General features: G+C 40.0%; 1 protein-coding gene across 1 annotated transcript in view; it reads left to right on the top strand.

Moving 5' to 3' along the window:
- The window catches only part of LOC129945191 (titin-like), a 270,413-nt gene that overhangs the window by 160,915 nt on the left and 89,704 nt on the right, over positions 1–19,794 (top strand). The window contains 9 exon segments of the mRNA XM_056054849.1: positions 6,888–8,475; positions 8,536–8,765; positions 8,829–10,193; positions 10,252–13,053; positions 13,122–17,077; positions 17,173–18,775; positions 18,836–19,123; positions 19,184–19,415; positions 19,481–19,652. Coding sequence (XP_055910824.1) covers positions 6,888–8,475; positions 8,536–8,765; positions 8,829–10,193; positions 10,252–13,053; positions 13,122–17,077; positions 17,173–18,775; positions 18,836–19,123; positions 19,184–19,415; positions 19,481–19,652 — 12,236 coding nt within the window.

The following is a 19,794-nucleotide window of genomic DNA, read 5'->3' as shown; positions in this document are numbered from 1 at the left end:
TACTAAATCTTAACTTTACACTTAGTTCTTTTTATTTTTCATCAAATTTTCAATTTTAATAATTGGAGCATATTGACAACTTATTTAATACTAATTTATGCAAATGTTCAAATTTTCTGAGATTATACTACGAGATTGATTCATCGAGTAACTTGCTAGAATATTTCTTGCTATAAACTTGAATTGAAAAGTCCTTCACGGAGACAGTAAAATATGTTAAGTTTAAGTAAGTTATGGTTAGACATACAATTTAAATCTTCTTTTTTTCATAGCTTGACATTAAAAAAAAACAATAGAACTTCAAATGTTTAAACTTTTATAAAGTTTAAATATTCCAAATCGTCTTTTGCACAAATTTGTATATTTTTATGAAAATGATTTTGGCTTTATATTTTTGCAGTCGTATTTATTAGAAGGTGCTGAAACAGCTCTCAACGAGTGAATAGTCGCGCATTGCATACGTTTTTTAAAGGCTTTATTAAACGCTGGCATAATGTGTAAAGTCGTAATGCCTTTGTATCAAATTTGTACATGCTTCAAGCAACCTCTTAATGCATTTGGCTTGAATAGCCTCTATTGCAACGTTTATAAATATGAACTTGGATGTAGGAATCAATGCTTTAAAATATAAATCAAGTCTGCCACCAATGTATGCAATTTATGGAATTTTAAAACTTGTAAAATTATCATTAAAACTTTTAAAGTCTAACTTTCGGAAAACATCGTAGTAAAAGCCTGCCTAGACTAGAATGCGAATGAAAATGGTCAAAGATTTCTCACATTTATTTTTCCTGGAAAACTTAAAGTTTAACTATTTCTGAGTTCATAGGTATTTCAAAATAAAAAATGCAAGAAACTTTGGCCCAGAGTAATTTTTATAGTAAAATGTTTATTTGTTGTTATTTACATCTTTTTAACATTTAGAATCCTTTTCAATATTTCATCAGGATGTATGAAAACGGTTGTATTTTTTGTACGATGTAATAAAAGCACTTGCCAAGTTTGCAAATTCAATTGGATTAATTGAAGAAGTCAAAGAGAAATATAACCTAGTAGACTGCGATTATTCTATAGTTAATTTTTCATGTAATTGGTCTTTTGAAACTATTTTTTCAGAAGCTTAAGTAACCGATTTTAAATTTAGCGGTTTTCTTTAAGAACGCAAATGTTATAATAAAGCCCTTATAGCAATGTCTCATGAAATAAGCTTTATAAATTCACCAAGCTAATGTTTTTATTTTCAAACAAAAAATAAAACATCGGTGCCTGAATTATGTACTATTTTTCAAAAATGTTGGAATGAGTTTTCCAAAATAAATTTTAAATTTGTTGTGAAAACTGTTAAAAATTAATTTGACAACTGTCATTTTCAAGTTAGTACGAACCTTGAGAAGAATTTGTTTTTGGTGCTAAACAACCCATCAAAGACTTCTATTTAAAAGTTAATAAAATGGATGTACTACAATTTTAATATATGATAAGGATCTTCTTACTACAGGGACAATATTTTCCTTATAAAAAATTGATCGGAAGAAAGTCTTTAAATCCAAGCCTTAAATGTCTTCTTCAAATGATTAAAAATCACAAAGCAACTTAAAATTTTATGCAGCCCTGGGCAGGTGTTTTTTTGGACACTATTTTTCTTAATTAAATTTTTCAAATGAAAAGTACTTTAAAATTATTGCTGTACCGAAACGAAGCATTCAAATAAGGCTGCATTCCAAAACATTGGACGTATGTATGTATGTTATTAATATTACTTTATTTCACCATTTAAGTTGGGAAAAATTTCATAATGGATGAGAAATATTTTCATTACACAAAAAACTGCTTTTGCAACTCTTGAAAAATTAGTTTTGACAAAATGTTGATGCTTCATTTTTGTACTTAAAAAGGAATTACATCATTAATAATAAGATATTGTTTTAAATCTTCCTGACAGAACTTTAATTCCACAATCTCTTTCAATTTCTCGATAGACTTTGAAAGGTAAATACAAAATTAGTACAAAAGATAAATCAAAGTTCCGATTTCTGTACCATTTTATTATTATTGCTTATCCTTTGTTAGTAATCATTTCATTTCATCTTATTGGTATAATCATAAAATCACATTTGAGTATTTGTTTTATCAAAAGAGGAAGTATCAAATTTCATAAAAGAAAAACCTTGTTCAAAAATAAATGGCACTTCTTAAAATATTTTCTGTCTAGAAAAAAAATCTCTGACACATCTCATTTGTCATAAATAAAAAAAAAAATACTGATTCATCTGTGTATCTTCTATCTATTTTTATTTTCAAAACACCAAAGTGGTATTAGGTTAGTTTTATATTTAGAAACCGAAAGTGCATCATCTTAAAGAAGTAAATTTTCAAAAAACAAAAATCTGAAAATATAAAAATTATTATAAAAATTCTCACAGATCAGCTGAGACAAAATAGAGTAAATGAGAATGAGAGAGAAAGAGACTTAATGATTATCTGAGAGAAAGAGAGTGTGAAAGAAAATAGAAGAAGAGAGAAAAAGAGAGAACTAAATTGAGTTCTCTGAAGAAAAAAAATCCCAAAACACTCTAAAAAATTTCCCATTTTCGAAAAAGAGAATAATTTCGAATTATCCTTAAAATAACATTCTCTATGGGTTTAATTTCTTCGATTCTAAACTAAAAAACATATGACTGTTTCAACAAGTGTTTTTCAGCATAAAAGTAGAAAGAAACACATATTCAGAAAACGAAACAGCAATATTAAGAAAGAGAAAGTATTAAGTTCTTTTAAAAAATGAAATGACAATAGTTTTAGGATCATGCAAATGTAAGGAGTAGAAAATAAAACATTAAAAATTTTTTTAAAAAAGAAATAAAATACTTTAGGGATTTAAGTTTTTTTTTTTCTAAATAATACATTTATTTATGATTTTTACGATACTATGTGTTTTTAAAAATAACTTTTCTAAAGATGAGTCCAATATTTGTTAAAATATATTGTATCTATTCAGAAAAGGATTTAAATTAAAATCACAACTATACAATCAATTGGTCGCAGTAGAAAAGTTTAAAATACTTTAAAAAACCCTATTTCTTATTTTTTATAGGAAAAGTTTGCAATAAATGCAAAGATGTTAGAAGACTCTACGAAAGTTAAAAAAAACCTAAGTTATACTAAACTAGTAATTTTAAAAAACAGTCATGTTTTTAAATTAAGTTAATTAATTGTACAACATTTTCTAAAAACGGAATGCTAAATTTCGTTTTTATATAAAATAATAAATTTACAGACAGTACTGATTTGAGCTTACTTTTCATTTTTTTGAGCTTGTTAACGGTCTTAATATTTCTACACTACATACCAAGTTTTATAAAAAAAACATTTAGATTCCCAACTAACAATCCAAAAATTTAAATAAAAATCGTTTTAGTCGTTCTTGTGATTGTTAACCATCTTCATATTATTTGCAGGGTAGTTTTTCCTCAATCCTGATTTTTATTTCAATTTTCAACATTGTAAACAAGTTGTTGGTTTCTCTTTTAACTCCTATAAATTTATACCCTCAACTGCAAGTTGTCAAATTTTGTATTCTTAGGGTTGTTAAATGCTAAATGGCAATGTTAATGTTAAATAAATACGAACATCTTTTTAATCCTTGAAACTTTGTGATATCCAAGAAATCTAATTTTATTTCATTTTCATAAGTTAAATTCTTGTGATTCAACTTAAGCTTACATAACAATTAAACTAACCCAAGACCAAAAGTGGGTTAAATCAACTATCAAGAGAAGACTTTTATAACATTTTAAAAGCAGTAGGTAAACAAAATTAATTCCAATGACCACCTTAAGTGGAGGCAAACGAAACAAAAAGGAAAAACCACTTTCCCATAGAAGGTCTTTATTGGTACCTACCTTTACTTATCTATCAACTTGCAGCAAATGCATCAATGCAGTAATGTACAACTTTGTTCTTTAAGCAATTTGTTGTCAATAACATCAGTAAGGCACACTTTTCTGTGGCATATGTATGAAGTAAACTATGCAAGCTTATATTAAGATACAAGAATACCTAGATACTTTGAATTTAAAAATTACATGCACTTGCAATATTGTGAGTACGTGACTTTGACTTTTTCGGAAAAGACCAGTTGCAGTTAAATCAGCAAATCAAAATATAAGTAAATGTGTCTACTTCACTTCGATTATTTTATTTTATATTATTTTTTTTTCAAACAATTTGTTTATTCCACTTTCGTTCTACGAAATCTAACGTGGAGTAAAATTCCAAAAATTCCTTCGCTAGCGGGTATTAAACTGAAATAAAACTGAATAAGGCGCGATGTAATGTGATCTCAATATGTGTATATTTATTTCGAAATGGCTTGTTTTCCAAAAATAGAGACATTCGTTGATGCAACAAAAATAACATTTAAAAAAACAAAAACAAAGAACAGAAGCCCCATGCAGACAAAACTACATCTCAATGGAGCAAAATATATAAAAATAAATGTATCTATCTTTTTCAGATTTGCAAACAAAAATTTATTCTTAGTTCTGGAATGTGTTTTGTTTATTATTTTTGTTTTTCTTTTGATTTTCAAAAATAAATCTTATGGCTAAGTTGAAATGTTGATCCAAAGAAGTACCTATGTATGTTCTTATAAATATTAGCAAGGATTTAAGATGTTTGTTTTTATTATTTCTAATTTTAAACTTTAAATACTTTCAACTATAAAAATACAGGATCAATAAAGAAAATAATTTTGTTTACCTTTTTTAAAAATTTTTAAATTCACAAAAAAATTTGCAGGAGCTAACTTACATATTACATTTGACTTTAAGGGATTTAGTTCAAAACATCCAAATGTAGATAGTATCGGTTAGTTAATTATTTTAAGAGTAGACAAAATCCTACCCTTTGATTCAGAATTTAAATAAAATTAATCTTTGAACAACAATTTATAGTGACCTAACTTTGGTAGATTTAGAGGATATATACAAATCTAAAAATTTAATTTGAACAAAACAAAGTATTGACATTTATTTTTAACTTTTTCAATATTATTTAGTTTTAAAAGATACAAAATTATTTAACAGAAATAAAAAAATAGCTGTTGCAAACATTAAAAACTAACCTTTGTACGTATCGTAATTTTTGAAGCTAAAAACAATTATTTCATTTCTCTTCTAACACAAATCACCTTAAGGTTTAGTGTCTTAATTGGATGAACATTGGCCAGCTCATTGTTTTGGACTCTTGGGTCGAGTCTTAAACTAGACAGGCATAATTGTGGAACTTACTTTTTTCACCCTTAGGCTTTCTGCCGAATACAAAGATTCGTTGCTGTGCCGTACTACGCGAATGTTGAATGCTTTACCACACTCTGTATTACCCTGTTTTGCACTATTCCTTTCAAACCTTCTCTTTTCTTCCTATAGAAAAAAACCTTTTTGATAAGATACTCACTTTTTAAATTTTTTCTTTTTTTCGAAAAACAGGATCTTTAAAATATTTAAAAGGTTTTTTTTATCTTTTATTTATTTTTTTTAAGGTTTTTCTTAGAGTTTTGAAATCAAAAAAAAAAAAAAAAAAACAATTTTGTCGCCTTAAGTCTAATGCGTTCCCTCCAGATTCACTAGTTAGATGATGAATATTATTTGAGGTTTTATTTTAATTGTGGTATATGAAAACAAGAGTATTTTTTTTTTTAAATTCATTGATGTTTTTGTGATGGTGAAGAGAAAAACGTATGCCATTAATATTGGAAAACGATATCAGCTTTTTCATGAAATTTTCCACTACTAATTTGAACATTTGCGGCTGCAAGCAATAGTTTACCTCAGAATTCCATCTTTGAGGTGTTGAATCAGTTGTAGAGAATTAGTTAAGAACTTTATCTTTCAATTAAATAACAAGATCTCGGTGGCCAATATTGATCAAATTTTCAAGGAACACACAGTCAAGAAAACCTTCTTGAAAAACTACGCACTCTGACCTAAAATTGTTTAGCATTTTTGTTCTGAAGAATGATGTCTATTTTTCCACTATTAGCATTTAAAGCGTTGTAATACCCGTGGCATGATGGTTAGTGCGTTGAAATGTCATGCGAAAGTTTTATTTACGGGTACTGCCTCTTGCGAGGAATTTACAAATTCTCCAAGAATAATTCTTGACATGAAAAAATGCTTTCTCAAATTAGCCGTTCGGATTCGGCATATAAACTGTAGGTCCCCTCCATTCCTGCAATTACTCGCACATAGGAATGATTGAGAGTTGTTGCCCCACCTAATTTATTTATTTTTTTAGCATTTAAAGTGACAGCTGCTTCAAAAGCGGTTACTTCAAAATTCATACTGTGTTAAGCCAAAAACTAAATTTGAAACAGAAACTGCTAATTATTTTTGTAAGAAGTAAAAACAACCTCGAATTAATATTCTTGCTGGCTTTTTAAAATATTAAAAGCTAAAAGATGTTTATCCTTTCACGTCTTCAATAGAAGAAACTTATTTTTTCATAATTTTAAATAACAGCTGCAAAGGTGTTTCACAATAAAGACAGATATATCGTTGACAGATTATTTCAACACTTGTAAACGTGCTGAAATAATAGGGCTTTTCATCACAATAAGGTTTTTACAAATATTTTCATTAATCATGAAAAACAAAAACCTAATTAATATTTTTTAATTTTTTTTTCTAATGGCCTTAATTATAAATTTAAAATGAAATGAATACACAATTTAGTTAGTAGCAACCAAAACCAAAATTTTTTGAAAAAAGAAAAAAGAACTTTTGAAAATCTTTCGCAATACCTCAAATTTGTTTTAGATTTTCTTTTTTATTTCTTAAATAATTCTTTAAAAAAAATTAAAAATGTTGTTTTATTTTCAATTTCAGTTCAACAACATGGTGGCGCAACGATCATGCAACAACAGCAGATGCTACCATCACTGACACACGTCTATGCCCAAGGTGACATTTCACCGCCAGTCTTCGAACAGATCTTTCGTAATGCCCGATTCGCACAGGGCGGAAATGCTATGTTCGAAGGTAAGCTCCGTGGCAATCCAAAGCCATTCGTTACTTGGACCCGGAAGGGCGCACCACTTCTGGAGTCACAAAAGTATCGGATGAACTATAACGAGGTCACTGGAGAAGTGTCATTATTAATCAATCAAATTGGGCCCGGCGATGAGGGCGAATACACATGCAGCGCCCGTAATCAATATGGCGAAGCTATTTGCTCAGTTTTTATTCAGCCAGAAGGTATGCCAATGCCAGTGTTGCAGCCAATTCAAACTCACGATAAGTCCATGTACACCAATGGATACTCTTTCACATCCATCGAAGAGGAGTTCCGTGTTGACACCTTCGAGTATAGACTATTGCGAGAGGTCTCTTTCCGAGAGTCAATTACGCGACGAACACAGTATGAGTCCGATTTCCATCTTTCAACAGAAGTGGATCGCTCGCTTGGACCTGCTTTCGCACCGCAGATCAATACCAAGCCACGCAATTCAAAGCTCGTTGAGGGCTCCGATGCTGTGTTCACTGCCAAAGTTGGATCGAATCCTAAGCCAAGGTTGACTTGGTTCCGTAATGGTCAACGTATAATGCCATCAAACAAACACGAGATCTCGTACTCTAGCAACATGGCAACTCTTCGTGTGAAGAACGCAAATGTTCAAGATGCCGGCCACTACACTCTGTTGGTGGAAAACGTTCAAGGTTGTGTAGTATCGTCTGCGGTGTTGGCAGTTGAGCCAGCCACAGAATCTTCACATGAACCTAAGCCTGTTGACATCATGGCTGAACAGTTGGAAGCTGGTAAGGCCTTGCCACCGCAATTTGTGCGGGCCTTCACCGACCGTGAAGCCACTGAAGGGCGAATGACTCGTTTTGACTGCCGGGTGACTGGAAATCCTTACCCAGAGGTCTACTGGTTCATCAATGGCCAGATGATCAACGATGATGCCACCCACAAGATATTGGTCAACGAATCTGGCAGCCACTCGCTGATGATCACCAACGTTAGTCGCTATGACGGTGGTGCAGTTCAATGCCTGGCCCGAAACAAGGCCGGCGAAGTTGCTATCGAAGCTCAGCTTAACGTGCTCGAGAAAGAACAAGTCGTGGCTCCACAATTCGTTCAGCGTTTCCAAACTATCACCGTACGTGAAGGAGAACCCGTTGCACTCAGTGCTAATGCTATCGGAACACCAGTGCCAAGGATCACATGGCAGAAGGACGGTGTTCAAATAAGCTCAACACAAGATCGTTTCGTTGGCATTGACGGCGGAGCTACATGCTTGGAAATACCACGCGCCACTCCAGCTGATGCTGGTTGGTATCAGTGCACTGCACAAAATGTTGCAGGATCGACGGCAAATCGTGCCAGACTCTATGTATTAGAAACTCCCAGAGATCAGCCCCAAGAACAAAGACGTCTACAGTTACCAAGGCCCACTAAAGTTATCGAACCAGAGTAAGTTTTAAAGAAGTGCTGCTCTATGGGATATTGTTCTAAAATACCACTATTTTTCAGACCTGTTCCTGGGCCAGAAATCATTTACTTGCGTCATGTGGAGCGCGCCAAGCCTCACTTGCGTCCCGGCGAGGAGGACCGTGTGTATCCACCACCGCAATTCATCATACCACTACAAAATGTTCAGCAGACCGAAGGAGGACGCGTCCACATGGAAGCTCGCATCGAACCAGTGGGTGATCCTTCAATGGTCGTTGAGTGGTTCCTTAATGGAAGACCACTTGCTGCAAGTAAGTGTAGAAATGATATTCTCTTTTTAAATGGTTTTCTTATGGTTTTCATTGTTCTTGTAGGTTCTCGTGCCACATCAGTGTTCAAATTCGGATTCATCGCATTGGATTTGATCACAATTATCGAACAGGACAGTGGCGAATACATGTGCCGTGTCACTAACGCCACTGGAATGGCTGAATCTCGTGCCATTCTTACAATTGTCCAACGTCCTTCAATCGAACAGAGGTCACAACACCCAAGCAGCTTGCAATACATAAGCCAGCTCGAAGACTACTCGAAATACTCTCGCCAAGAGAGTACTGAAGAGCTGATGAACCAAAAGCCGGCTTTCATAAAGCCTCTGCACGACTTGGGCGAGTTTGAAGAAGGCAAGAACATCCACTTCGAGGCCCAACTCACTCCAGTTAATGACCCAACTATGCGTGTTGAATGGTACAAGGATGGCCGCCCAATTACCGCCAGTTCGCGAATCACTGCAATCTTCAACTTCGGCTACGTCTCCCTTAACATCATGCACCTACGGGCTGAAGATGCTGGTTCGTACACCGTTCGGGCTGTCAATAGGGTTGGTGAAGCTATCAGTACCTCAACCATCCGCGTTATTTCAAGAAGCCAAGTAACCGCTGATTTGGGTATTCCCGAACAACAGCGTTACATCGAAAAGGTCGAGGAGTTGGAACAATATCAGAAGTTACAACACAAGAAGTATGTTCATGAAGTCCCAGAGCCAACCGGGCCCCCAGTCTTCAAGACTCCCATCAAAGATCAAGTGGATATGCGGGAAGGAGCTTATGCTCATTTCGAAGCCCGTTTGGAACCAGTTGGAGACTCTACCATGCGTGTAGAATGGTTGAAGGACGGACGACCTCTTGAGGCAAGCTCAAGAAGCACTACATTCTTTAACTTTGGCTATGTTGCACTGACCATCAAGCAACTAACAATCTATGATGCTGGCGTTTACACTTGCAGAGCCTACAATTCACTTGGACAGGCAACGACAGCGGCCAATTTGACCGTTCTTTCGAAGAAGGCAATTGTGTCCGATTCACAACACCCAGGTGGTATGCAGAAGATTCAACACCTGGAAGACTCATCGAGATACGCTCGTAACGTGGAGGAAGAGACTAAGGTCACACAGATTCCTCGTTTCTTGGGTCCCATGAAGGGCACCAACAAGATTTTAGAAGGCCAACGCGCTCACTTTGAAGCCCGCGTTGAGCCACAATCCGATTTGTCAATGAAAATCGAATGGTATCACAATGGAAAGGCCATTACCGCGGCCAATCGCATACAGACTTACTATGACTTTGGATACGTAGCTTTGGATATTTCAGCCGTGCGTGCTGATGATGCCGGTGTCTACACTGTGGTGGCCAGAAATAAGCTAGGTGAAGCTCAGTTGTCGGCAACGATGGTAGTTGAAAGTAAGTTCAAGCGTAACTGTTTTAAGAATTTCTGTAACCATTTTCTTTTTAATTACAGCTCGTTCCAGTATTGACACATCTAGCATGCATCGTGGTTTGGTCGAAAAAACTCGCCAACTGGAGGGCCAAAAGTTCGTTGAGCCCGAATACGACATTGAGGAAATTTCAAAATCGAAGCCCATCTTCGTCCAACCACTGTCTGATCCAAAGCCAATGCATGAAGGCAAAAACATTCACTTGGAGTGTCGCCTCGAACCCATGGGTGATCCAACAATGAGGGTTGAGTGGTTCCAAAATGGTCGCCCCATCACTGTAGGATCCAGATTCAGGACTTACTATGACTTTGGCTTTGTTGCTCTGGACATCGTCCAGACTATCGCGGCTGATTCAGGAGAATACACCTGCCGTGCCACCAACCATCTTGGCTCGGCCCATACTTCGGCTTGTGTTCGCATCATTGACCGATCTGACGTTGTCACTGAGACTCAAAACGAAATGTCTCTGGAACAAATCCAGCTGTTGGAAGATGCATCTCGTCGTCGTCATCAAGTTGCTGAGGAGATCACAGTCATGCAAGCTCCCCAGTTCACTCGTCCATTGCACAACATCGAGACAATGGAAGGAACTAACGTCCATCTTGAGTGCCGTTTGCAACCCGTTGGCGATCCAACTATGCACGTTGAGTGGTTCGTAAATGGGCAACCCGTTAAGACTGGCCATCGTTTTAGGCCAGCCTATGAATTCGACTACGTTGCCTTAGACCTTTTGGGAGTGTACGCCATCGATTCTGGAGTGTACACATGTCAAGCCCGCAACCAACTGGGAGAAGCTGTTACATCGTGCTCAGTGCGCATTATCGCAAAGAAAGATCTTGTCTTGGACACCCAAAATGCATCAGGTCTTCAGAAGATCCAATACTTGGAAGACTCTTCCAGGTACAAGCGCTCAGAATACGTGGATGAAACTATCAACATTCGTCCCCGTTTCCTCACTCACCCCAAGAACCTTGGAAACATGCGTGAAGGAGCACATGCTCACTTTGAGTGCAAAATCGAGCCAGTTACCGATCCTAACTTGAAGGTTGAGTGGTACAAGAATGGCAGGCCCATCACTATTGGTCACCGTTTCAGACCAATTCATGACTTTGGCTACGTTGCACTTGATATCGTCGATCTTATTGCTGAAGATTCCGGCGTTTATACTTGCCGTGCTGTTAATCTTGTCGGCAGCGATGAGACTCGTTGTGAGTTGGTATGTCGTGGCAGTGAACAAATTGTTACTGTTACTCAGAACGAAGCAGGTTTGGAGCAAATCCATTACTTGGAAGATAAGTCGAAGTACCGTCGCCATGAAGAAATCGACGAGACAACCAAACAGGCTCCAGTCTTCACAACATCTTTGAAGAACATCGACATCAAGGAGAACCAACGCGCTCACTTCGAGTGCCGTTTGATCCCTGTCTCTGACCCCACAATGAAGGTAGAGTGGTACCACAATAACCAACCTTTGAAATCAGGATCGCGCTTCACCGAAACCAACAACTTCGGTTTCGTCGCTCTTGACATTATGTCATGTCTGCCGGAAGACGCTGGTACCTATACTTGCCGCGCCTACAACGCTATCGGGGAGGCTGTCACATCTGCCATTGCCCTCGTTCATACTAAAAAATCCATTTACATGGAATCTCAGCATGAAGGTGCCTTGCACCGTCTGCAATATCTTGAGGAATCGGCCAAACGTCAAAAGATGAGTACTCAAGAAGAAGTCATTACTCAAGCTCCAGTCTTCACCATGCCTGTTAGAGACGTTCGAGTAGCAGAGAATCAAGCGGTTCACTTTGAAGCCCGTCTGATTCCTGTTGGTGATCCTCATTTGACCGTTGAATGGTTGCACAATGGACAACCTATTGAAGCATCAAACCGTGTCACGACAATGCACGATTTTGGATACGTTGCTTTGAACATGAAGTACGTCAACCCTGAAGATTCGGGTACTTACACTTGCAGGGCTGTCAATGAACTCGGTCAAGCAGTCACTTCGGCCACTTTGATTGTTCAATCGAAGGCCGCACTACAAATGGAGACTCAAAACGAAGCTGCCATGCATAAGATTCACCAGTTGGAGGACCACACAAAATACACCCGCCGTGAAGAAGAGGAGATTGAGGTAACTCAGCCACCAAGATTCATTACTCGTTTGATTGGGCCTACCAACCTCGTTGAAGGTCAAAGTGCTCACTATGAATGCCGCATTGAGCCTTACCCAGATCCAAATCTTAAGGTAGAATGGTTCCACAACGGAAAACCACTGACAACTGGTCACCGTTTCCGAAACACCTACGACTTTGGTTTTGCAGCATTGGACGTTTTGACAGTCTATGCTGATGATAGCGGTGAATACACCTGCCGTGTAACCAACAACTTCGGAACCGCAGTCTCGTCCATTAACTTGAATGTACAGACTAGGTCTTCAATCATCCGTGAGACCCAACACGAAGGTGCTCTCGAAAAGATTCAATACCTTGAGGATGGTACACGTTTCCAACGCAAGGAAGACGAAGACATTTACATGGCTGAGAGGCCACAATTTGGAAGGCCTTTACGCAATGCCAACGTTTCTGAAGGCCGACCAGTCCACTTGGAAGCCACTCTAACTCCCGTTAATGATCCAACCATGAAAGTTGAATGGTACTGCAATGGTATTCCCATCCAAACTGGTCATCGTTTTAAGACCACATACGACTTCGGATTTGTTGCTTTAGACATTTTATATGCTCATGCTGAAGACACTGGCACTTACATGTGCAAGGCTAAGAACGCTGTCGGTGAGGCTGTTACGACTAGTGCTGTAAACGTCACAGGTAAGTTATCAAAGTTTCCCATTTAGGCCTTAACCAAAATTAAACTCTATATTTCTTTGTTCTTCTAGCAAACGCCACCTTAGTGCTTGACACCATGGACGAGCAACGTTTGGAGAAGATTCGTCAATTGGAGAATTATGAAAGACCCAAGGCCCAAGTTGTCGAGGAGAAGGGTCAAAAGCCCGTCTTCTTGACACCACTTACCAGTCTGGAACATCTTAAGGAAGGAGAACACGCGCATCTTGAGTGCCGTGTTGAGCCAATCAATGATCCTAACTTGAAAATCGAATGGTTCTGCAATGGAAAGGCCATTGCCGTAGGTCATCGTTTCAGGACAACACATGACTTTGGTTACGTCGCTTTGGACATTCTCTATGCTTATGGAGAAGACACTGGCACCTACATGTGCAAGGCAACCAATCTTCTCGGCGAAGCTATGAATACATGCAATGTTCGTGTGCTCAACCGTCGTAGCATGATCTTGGACACACAGCATCCTGATGCTCTTGAGAAGATTCAAAAACTCGAAGCCAAGGCCGCTCCAAGCCGTCAAGATATCGACGATCTTCCAATTAGCCCACCACACTTTACAGTTGAACTTCGTGGAAACACCGAAATCTACGAGGGCAAAACCGCTCACTTTGAAGCCCAAGTTCAACCAATGCATGATCCCAATCTTCGTATTGAGTTCTACCACAATGGAAAGCCTTTACCATCAGCATCGCGCTTCCATATCACTTTTGACTTTGGATATGTTGCTCTTGATATTTCCCATGCAGTCGCCGAGGATGCTGGTGAATATTCAGTGAGGGCTGTCAACAATTTGGGACAGTGCACATCATCAACCAATCTGCGTGTGATTCCCTTCGGAGGAATCCTTTCCGAAACACAACATCCCGAGGGTCTTGAGAAGATTCGCCAACTTGAATCAAATGCTCCCTTCCAAAGGCCAGAAGTTGAAGGACCAGCAACTCGTCAACGCCCAGTTTTCACCCAGCCTCTTCAAAACATCGATCGCATCAATGAGGCCCAAACAGCTCACTTTGAAGCTCGCCTCATTCCTGTGGGTGATCCAAATCTCAAAGTGGAATGGTACCGCAACGAGAAGCTCATCGAGGACAGTTCTCGTATCACCAAACAACACGACTTTGGATTTGTGTCTCTGGACATTTCCCACATCCGCAAGGAAGACGAAGGCGTCTACATGTGCCGCGCCATCAATCCACTTGGAGAGGCAGTCACAACTGCTTCTATGCGCGTCGTCACTGAGGCCAGCATTCAAATGGACACCCAGCATCCAGAGAGTATCGGACGCATTCGCCAGCTCGAGCACCCATCAGCTCCTAAGCCCGAAGAACCAGAACGTATGTTTGAAAAACCAATATTCACTCAATTGCTTACAGGACCATCAGAGCTCTGGGAAGGACAACATGCTCACTTTGAAGCTCGTGTTGTTCCAGTTGGTGATCCAACTTTGCGTTTCGAATGGTACGTCAATGGAGTTGAACTCCAGATGGGATCACGTCTACGCACCACCCATGACTTCGGTTTCGTTACGTTGGACATTAACTCAGTTGTCAAGGAGGATTCTGGAATGTACATGTGTAGGGCCTACAATGCTGCTGGTGAGGCTGTTTCTTCAACTGGTATGAAGGTGAAAACAAAGTCTTCTATTGTTGGAGAGCCTTTGATCCCAGAGTCTTGGGAAGCAATCCGTTTGAAGGAAGCTGCGATGAACCGTGTTCCCGAAATGTTTGTTGACACATCACCACAACAGGCACCAGTCTTTACAACCCATTTGCAAAGCTTCGACAAGCTCTCCGAAGGGCAACACGTTCGTTTGGAGGCTCAAGTCGAGCCCAGAGCCGATCCTAACCTTAGGATTGAATGGTTCAAGAACGGTATTTCTCTTACCACTGGAGCTCGCATTCGCAGCACTTTCGACTTTGGTTTGGTTAACTTGTCGATCAATGGACTGCGTGATGACGATTCTGGAATTTACACCTGCAAGGCTACCAACTTGATCGGTGAGGCCGTTTCGACATCATCAATTAAGGTCGAAGATCGCCACTGGTTGATGGCTGATACTCTTCACCCAGAATCTCTGCCACGCATTGATGCCCTTGAAGCACCCAAAGAGGGACGTCCTGCTGCTCCAGAACCAGTCTACGAGTCACCAGTCTTCATCACTCATTTGAACAACATCGAGTGCAAGGAGAACGAGAGCGTTCGCTTCGAATGCAATGTTGAGCCAGCTCGTGACCCAACCATGGGCATCGAGTGGTTCTACAATGGCAACCCATTGCCAGCTGCAGCCAAGTTTAAGAGCATCTATGACTTTGGTTACTGTGCTTTGGATTTGACAAGCTGTTACGCTGAAAACAGCGGAATCTACACTTGCAAGGCTACCAACAGCAGGGGATCCGCTACCACTTCCGGAACTCTGAAGTGTACCAGCGATAAGACCATGTTCTTTGAAACGCAACATCCACAGGGAACTGCTGGTCTACAAGCTGTTCAAGAAACGGAGGAAGCTCTCGCAAATAGAAGCAAGCCAAAGGATGCCAAGCCCGAGAAAGCCTATCCAGCTCCGGTTTGGACCGTTCCACTCAATCCAGAATTCAAATTGTCAGAAGGACAACCATTGCATTTGGAAGGTAATGTCGAACCAAAGGAAGATCCCAACCTATTCATCGAATGGTACTTTAACGGCAAACTTTTGCAACATGGCTCGAGGTTCAAGATGACCAGCGAGTTTGGCTTTGTCACTTTGGACCTCATTGAGGTCTATGAACGTGACCAGGGCATGTACACTTGCAAGGCTTACAACAGGTCCGGAGAGGCCTTCACCCAGACAACCATCTTCTGCAGCAGTAAGGAAAGCATCATTGAAAGGACCCAGCATCCAAAGGGTGCAGAAGGTCTGGAGCAAATCCAAGACTTGGAAGAGTCATTGCGTAAGGACGGTACTAAGCCAGAGTCCCCAGAAGCAGGTCAAGCTCCTCGTTTTACAACCGAATTTGTGCCAATTATGGACATTGGTGAGGGAGAGATTGCTCATTTCGAGGCCAATTTGGTCCCAACTGGTGACCAGACCATGGTTATTGAATGGTTCTACAATGGCAAAGTACTTGACGCTGGACATCGCTTCCGTACTATTTACGCATTTGGAATGGTTGCTCTTGAAGTATTGGGCACTAAGATCGAAGATTCTGGCACTTACACCTGCCGTGCTACCAACAAATGGGGCACCGCCGAGATTCACGTTGAATTGGGTTGCGTTGACAAGCCCAAGGGCCAGAAACCAAGGTTCACTTCACACATTAAGAGCTTGGAAGGACTCAAGGATGGACAATCAGCTCACTTTGAGTGCACATTGATTCCAGTCAATGATCCAGAGCTCAAGGTGGAATGGTACCATAATGGTAAACTCTTGCGTCACTCGAACCGCATTAAGCCTGTCTCAGACTTCGGATATGTTCTGTTGGATATTGCTTACCTGCAAGATCACGATAGTGGAGAATACGTATGCCGTGCCTGGAACAAATACGGTGAGGACTTCACTCGTGCCACACTCAATTGCCGTGGACGTGGAGGTGTATTCTCGGACACCCTTCAACCCGACTCACTGCAAAGAATTCGTGAGCTGGAATGCCCACAAATGGGAGACCAACATGGTCCAACCACACCAACTGGAGAACCACCTAAATTCATCACTCAAATTTCCGATGCCGTCAAATTGGTGGAAGGACAAAGTGCTCACTTTGAGGCTCGTCTCACGCCAGTCACTGATCCAGAGTTGGTCGTTGAATGGTACTTCAATGGAAAGAAACTGCCACATGGACACAGATTTAGGACGTTCCACGATTTTGGTATTGTTATTCTGGACATACTCTACTGCTATGAAGAGAACTCTGGAGTATACGAGTGTCGTGCTTACAACAAGTACGGCGAGGACGTCACTAGAGCGACTCTTAAGTGCTCATCAAAGGCTAGCTTAATTCTGGACTCGCAACTGCCGCGAGTAAGTATTTTTAAATTTAGAAACCCATTGCTCATTTTTTGACGCAAGGTCTTGAAAAACAGAAATCTAATTATTTTTTTTTCGCATATTTCTAGGGCATGGAGGGAGGCTTGGAAAAGATCCAAAACTTGGAAAACTCCATGATCCGTTCCCGTGATGAGACTGTCGAGGAAACACGTGGAAAAGCACCTGTGTTCACTGTACCTCTATCAAACATCGACAACTTGCGTGAAGGTGAAAACGCTCACTTCGAGGCCCGCCTTACACCAACCAACGATCCTAAGCTTAAGGTCGAATGGTACTGGAATGGCAAACCATTGCGAGCTGGTTCTCGCTTCCGTACATTCTGCGACTTCGGATTTGTGATTCTTGAAATTTCACCAGTGTATCCTGAAGATTCTGGTGAGTTCTCATGCCGTGCCATCAACGAATACGGTGAAGCAGTCACCACAGCTACCATGAAGATCCAAGGCAAACGCAGTATCATCATGGAATCGCAGCTGCCAAAGGGTATGGAGGGCACTATCGACCGTATTGCTGAACTTGAAGGCCTCGGTGCTGGACGTAGTGAATTCGTTCAGGAAGACGACTCAGGCAAACCACCAGAGTTCATCACAACACCTTTCGATATGGTCATTACTGAGAACTCGTTGGCTCACTTCGAATGCCGCTTGCAGCCAATTAACGATCAAAGTATGCGCGTTGAATGGTTCCACAATGGCAAGGCATTGTGGGCTGGTTCCCGCATTAAGACCATCAATGACTTTGGATTTGTTATCCTTGAAATTGCCGGATGCTATCAACGTGATTCTGGCTTGTATACCTGCAAGGCAACCAACAAACACGGTGAGGCTTCCGTCTCATGCAAGTTACAAGTGCGTGGTCGCCAGGGTATCATAATGGAACCACAACTGCCATCGAACTTCCGCAGCGGTACAGAGAGTCTGCAAAAACTCGAAGAAAGTCTGCACAAGCGTGAGGAGATCTTCATCGATGAAGAACAACCAAATCCACCCAAGTTCACCGAACAAATCAAGGACAATCTCGATGTTCAAGAAGGCGGACCCATCCACTTTGATTGCAAGGTGGAACCAGTTGGTGATCCAACAATGCGAATTGACTGGTTCTTCAACGGACGTTCCCTGGCCACTGGCTCTAGGGTGCATATGTTGAATGACTTTGGATTCATTGCGTTGGACATCGATTACATCTATGCACGTGATTCTGGCGAATACATCTGCCGAGCCACAAACAAGTGGGGTACTGCCCAGACTGTTGCAAAGGTAACATGCAAAGGCAAGAGCAACATTGTCTACGATACACAATTGCCAGACAGCATGACTGCTGAGAAATTGAAGGAACTCGAACGTGGACGAATTGTCGAAGAGCCAAAACCAGTCGAACAATCATTTGGTCCTCCAAAGTTCATCACAGAAATTGCCTCAGTCATGGTTGAAGAAGCTGAAGCTATCCGTTTTGAGTGCCAAGTTGAGCCTAAAGAAGATCCTAAACTGCGTATCGAATGGTACCATAAGGGTAAATTGATTCCTATCGGACATCGTTACCGTACAGTTCAAGATATGGGCTTTGTGTCCTTGGACATTCTGTACGTATATGCTGAGGACTCTGGCGAGTATGTCTGTCGTGCCGTGAACGACTATGGTGAAGACAGAACTGTTGCAACAATTAGCTGCAAACGTAAGAAATTTGCGTCTAACCTCGACTTGAACGTGATTTAATAAAAGTTTTCTTTTTCAGAACAACCATCAATTGTTCTCCAGAACCAGGTACCAAGAGGCATGCACCGCAACGAAACCATCACCCAAATGGAAGCAGCCATCAAGAGGTACACATCTGAAGTACATCTCACTGAAGATGATCTCTTCGACCCCGATCGCAAGCAACCACCAAGATTCGTCACCCAAATTAAGGAACAAACCAAGCTGGTAGAGATGCAATCTACCAAGTTTGAATGTCAATTGGCTCCAGTAGGTGATCCCAACATGAAAGTTGAATGGTTCTTCAATGGCAAACCATTGTTGCATAGTAAGTTTTGAAAATAATCGAGAAAAGTGTTCCTTTTCTAACAAAAGCTTTTTTTCGCAGAGAACCGATTCTTGCCAATCTATGACTTTGGCTATGTAGCCATGAACTTTGGATGGGTATACCCAGAAGACAGCGGTGAATATGTATGCCGTGCTACCAATTTATACGGTATGGACGAGACCAGGGCTATGATCAAGACAACTGGCAAACCAGGAATCGTTTACGATTCACAAGTACCAAGCTACATGAACAGCATTGAAAGAATCAGAGAGATGGAAGCATCATGGCAAGTGTAAGTGTATTAAATATTTGTTAAGGTTAAGGTTGAAGCTAAGAAACCAATTTTCTCTTGTAAAGTGTTCCTGAAGAGCCTGATGTAGATGCCAAACCAAGATGTGCACCAACATTTGTAAGCAAGTTGGAACCACAAACTGTAGAAGAGGGCGAATGCGCGAGATTCTGTGTACGTGTTACGGGACATCCACGGCCGAGAGTAATGTGGCTCATCAATGGACACACTGTTGTGCATGTAAGTTTAATGATCATAGAAGAACTGAAGTTTGAAAGCTTAAAAGCTCTCAAAACTTGTAAAACATTTTCATGCTAAGTGAAACCGATTTAGTCCAGTTCACAGATAAAAGTTTATTTTGACCATTTTTCTTTGCGAAAGC

Source organism: Eupeodes corollae, chromosome 2 (assembly GCF_945859685.1).
Source record: "Eupeodes corollae chromosome 2, idEupCoro1.1, whole genome shotgun sequence".
NCBI classification, from domain to species: Eukaryota; Metazoa; Arthropoda; class Insecta; order Diptera; family Syrphidae; genus Eupeodes; species Eupeodes corollae.
Note: the sequence above shows the minus strand (reverse complement) of the source record. Positions and strands in the feature narration are given on the sequence as shown.